The sequence below is a fragment of the Delphinus delphis genome, chromosome 1 (assembly GCF_949987515.2).
Source record: "Delphinus delphis chromosome 1, mDelDel1.2, whole genome shotgun sequence".
Taxonomy (NCBI): Eukaryota; Metazoa; Chordata; class Mammalia; order Artiodactyla; family Delphinidae; genus Delphinus; species Delphinus delphis.
The window spans coordinates 9,780,759-9,784,651 of NC_082683.1; the positions used below are offsets into that span (position 1 = coordinate 9,780,759).

Genomic DNA, 3,893 nt, shown 5'->3' on the forward strand with positions numbered 1-3,893 from the left:
TGCTTGATGCTAATGGGTCACATTCTGACTCCTTGTGGTGATCTACAAGAAGCTTCTGTGGGTAACACTGAGTTCTCATGGTTCACTGATGGTTCTTATTTAAAGGTGACGGTATTGTGCTAGGGATGTTATTACAGCTCCTTTTGATGTTGTTGAGGCAGCATCTTTACCTGTGGCTGCTTAAGCCCAACAAGCTGAATTACACAGTTACACAGGCTTGTACCTCAGCCAAGGACAAAACTGCCAATATTTATACTGATAGTAGTTATGATTTTGGAGTAGCCCATGATTTTGGAATGTTGTGGAAACAACACGGTTTCCTTTCTTCCTCAACCTGGGCACTCCGTCTGTCATGGTTGCTAGTGAGAAGGGGCAGTTGAGGATGGCTGGCAAAGGAAACCCACTAGCCTTCCTAGCTTGAATGTTTCCAACCTTTCATTTTCTAGAAACTCACCATGGCTTATGATGTCATTTGTGCGAGGAGAAGTGACGCAGTGGTTCTAGCAGTTGGGTGATTAAGGGGAAGATGGGGAGGGGCTGGGATTCCAGGAGTACCAGGGCAATGATGGGGAGGGAGGCTGGGGCTGGGGCTGGGGGGACAGCAGGAGCAGGGGACGGGCTGTGAGAATCCAGTGAGTGGGAGGGCAAAGAAGAGGGAGAGGAAGGGAGAGACAGGGAGAGGCAGAGATGGGGCACTCCTTCCTGCGGGTGGCCCTTAGGTATGTTTCAAGGATGCATTTTGAGCACTGCATCATCTGGAAACTGGACGGGGTCGGGGGGTGGTCTTCATGAAGCAAATACAGTGCAGAGCTTCACCACCAGTGCACATCTCTTCATTGAGCAGAACAGCCTTGCACATTCCGGACTCTCAGCATCTCCCTCCACTAAATGCCCACAGTGCCCTGTGCTGTAAGCCCGACAACTTCAAACACTGCTACATCATTTCCAAGTGCTCCCGAGAGGGAGGTCCACCCTGGTGAGAGCCACAGGAGGAGGCAGGAACAATTAAAAAGCCACTCTCTCTCTTAATCAATCTGGGAGTGTCACCCCACAATCTGGAGCTCGAAGGGGCAGGAGAGACCGGGGACGGGCCCTCCCTGGGTCTCCACACCAGGCAAACTGGACACATGTGAGGAGCATACTGAACACTGCAGTGGTGTGGGCTCGCCCTCCTGCCCTGCCGCCTGACACGTCGTCACCAGGGCCAGGGTAGCACCTCCTGATCAAGCAGTTCCTGAAGTTTCATTTAAATGCCACATGCCATAAAGGAATACCCAGGGCCAACGTCTTCGTGGGAAGACAGCCAGTGGAGTAAGTAAAAATGACAGGAGTCAGTCCCGGATGAGAGAGAGACCTGGAGAAACTCCTCACTCTACAATTCTTGGCTCCAAAACTATTTCTGCAATGGGATGGAAATCTTGACCCAGTTGTTGGCCACTGTGTGCCCTACCGTTCTGGTTGTGCTGAAACAAGAGATCATCAGTAGAATGTACTAGCAAATCCCTGCAAGAAAGTTATCTTATGACTCCAAGGGAGATGGTGTTTTGGAGTTGAAAGCACTGTTGTCCCAGCCTGAACCTAGGGTAGCTTAGAACAAGGAGCATCAGAATAGAAATGGTTGACAGAAGATTTGTTGAGTCCATAAAGTATTTGCTTTTTTTAAAAAAATTAAATTAAAAAAAAAAAGTGAGGCCAGCACGTAAAATGGTGAAATTTCTTGCCAACCCCAGATTTCTGGAATCTCTTGAAAGATGAGACGGCCTAGCGCTGCCAAGCTGGCATAGCCGCATGAACAGGGAGCCATGGTCTGGAGTGGGCATGGCTGATTGGGAGGGACCGTATGTTAGCTGCTAGCCCCTTCTGGTATTTAAGTCTTCAAGATCCTCCCACAAAACTTGTGAGCATGGCAGGATTACTTAGAATCTACACCCAAGCAAGCCTTATAAAAGAATAAAAACAGGTGTGAGTCAGGGAAGCAGCATCAGGTAGGTTCAGAAAGCTGGGGGTCACATTGGCGATAGCTAAGCTGTTGACATTTAGGTGGATGACGGGGCTCTTGTGGTCACAGTGTCTGTGACCTTGTGGACACTGTGTGGACACTGCTCTGTGTCCCCGCAGTTGGCATCGAGACAGTGGGAATAGCATACCACTTTCTGAGCCTACGTGCCCGGCACTGAAGGCTTTACGTTTGCCACCTAGTTTAAGCTTTCTACCTTAACGTCACCTGCCCAGGCTTCAGAAAAAGAAGTTAATGGAAGAAATCTGGGCTGAAGGATGTTAGACACAGGTGTTTTTGGCTCTGTGGTGAGTGGAAACTGTGTTCCTTCCTTTTCTGATCTCACAGGATGCTCAAGCATAGGTTTCCGGTGATAGTAAGAGACGTCATGGTGGCTACCATCCACTTCTTGAAGTCCTTGAATACATATGGGGCAGATCCAGCCTGGGTCATGGTCTGTGGTGACAGTGTGGGTGGGGGCGTGGCAACAATAGTTTGTCAAAACCTTGTGGACAGTTCTGATCTCCCCAAGATCCGTGCTCAGATCCTGATCTATGCCGCGCTCCAAGCCCTGGATTTCCAGCCTCCTTCTCATCAGCAGAACAAGGACGTTCCACTGCTCAGGCAGAATTTGGCCTTCTACCGTTGGTGTGGTTACCTGGACATCAGCCCCTCCTGGAAAAGAACCGCATTGGAAGGAGCCCACTTGCCTGCCGAAGTCTGGGAAAAGTACAGAAAGTGGTTGGGTTCAGAAAACATTCCGGAGAAGTTTAAGAAGAGAGGCTACACGCCCCATGAGCCCCTGAATGAAACTGCCTATCTGGAGACAAACATCATTCTAGATTTGACGAACTCACCCCTGATTACAGATGATGAAGTAGTGTCTCAGCTCCGCAAAGCTTGCATCGTGAGCTGTGAGTGTGATATTCTCCAGGACCATTCGCTGTTGTACAAGAAGAGGCTGGAGGACCTGGGAGTCCCAGTGACTTGGCACCACATGGAGGATGGTTTTCACGGGGTGTCGGTCACCCTTGACCTGGGCTGTTTGTACTTGCCCTGCTCCACGAGGATTCTGAATGCTGCAGTCCATTTTATAAAAGAGTTGTGACCATCTTTCCTTCCTGCTGCAGTTGCAAGAGTGTGAATTCCGCCATCATCCGGTTCCCATTGGGGCTCCTTGTTGCCAATGTAGGTGATGCTGAGTAGGGCTGGGGAGAGTGTTGAGGATGCCATCTCCTCTTGCTTCAGGTTCTAGAATCCTAGAATGCATGTTTCTGATATCTAGAAAGAGAGCAGTAGAAGAGACAGGTTTGGGAGGAGGGTGGGGCTCTCTAGCCATGTTCACTGTAGGGAAAATTTGAGCTGACATTCTTCAGTGACCATTTGCAAGAGTGGATGAGCATATAAAGACTGCTCATGGCCTCCCCGAGGGAGAGTCCAGGCTGCTCAGGCTGACCAGGCTGTGGGCAACAGGAGTGTCTACTTGGCTGGGCCTTGGAATAACCCAGGAACGTCATGTGCAGTCTCATGGGCCTCTTCCAATCTGTCTCAGAGGACAGGGCTCTGACGTCCTAGTGCTGGGTGGACGTGGAGAAACTGGTTTCACCCTCTTCCTCTGGGTACGTGGTGACACTTCTCCTGCCGTTCCTCTGCCTCTGAGTTCAGAGTCTCAACTGCTGAGCTGGAAGAGTGACGATGGATTGGGTAGGTTTTTCATGATGGTGGACACCTAGTGGCAGATGAAGACTGGAGCCGCCTGATTGATTGGCAGAGCTCTGGAGCTCTTGGAGTCAAAGTCAGGCTTCCAACCAAGGCCCCGGAAGCAACATGTTCGAGGAGCGCAGTCCAGAGGGAAGCTGAGTCCCGAGTCAGAGACCCATGAAGACAAAGTCTGACC

The 3,893-nt window shown here is 50.4% G+C and overlaps 1 protein-coding gene across 1 annotated transcript; it reads left to right on the forward strand.

Moving 5' to 3' along the window:
- The first annotated feature begins 352 nt into the window (after positions 1-352).
- Positions 353-3,104, forward strand: LOC132425844 (arylacetamide deacetylase-like 3). Its single transcript, XM_060012211.1, is given in 5 exon segments — positions 353-362; positions 447-484; positions 486-511; positions 1,990-1,998; positions 2,345-3,104. Coding segments are annotated over 5 exon segments (843 nt in total).
- Positions 3,105-3,893: the final 789 nt, after the last annotated feature.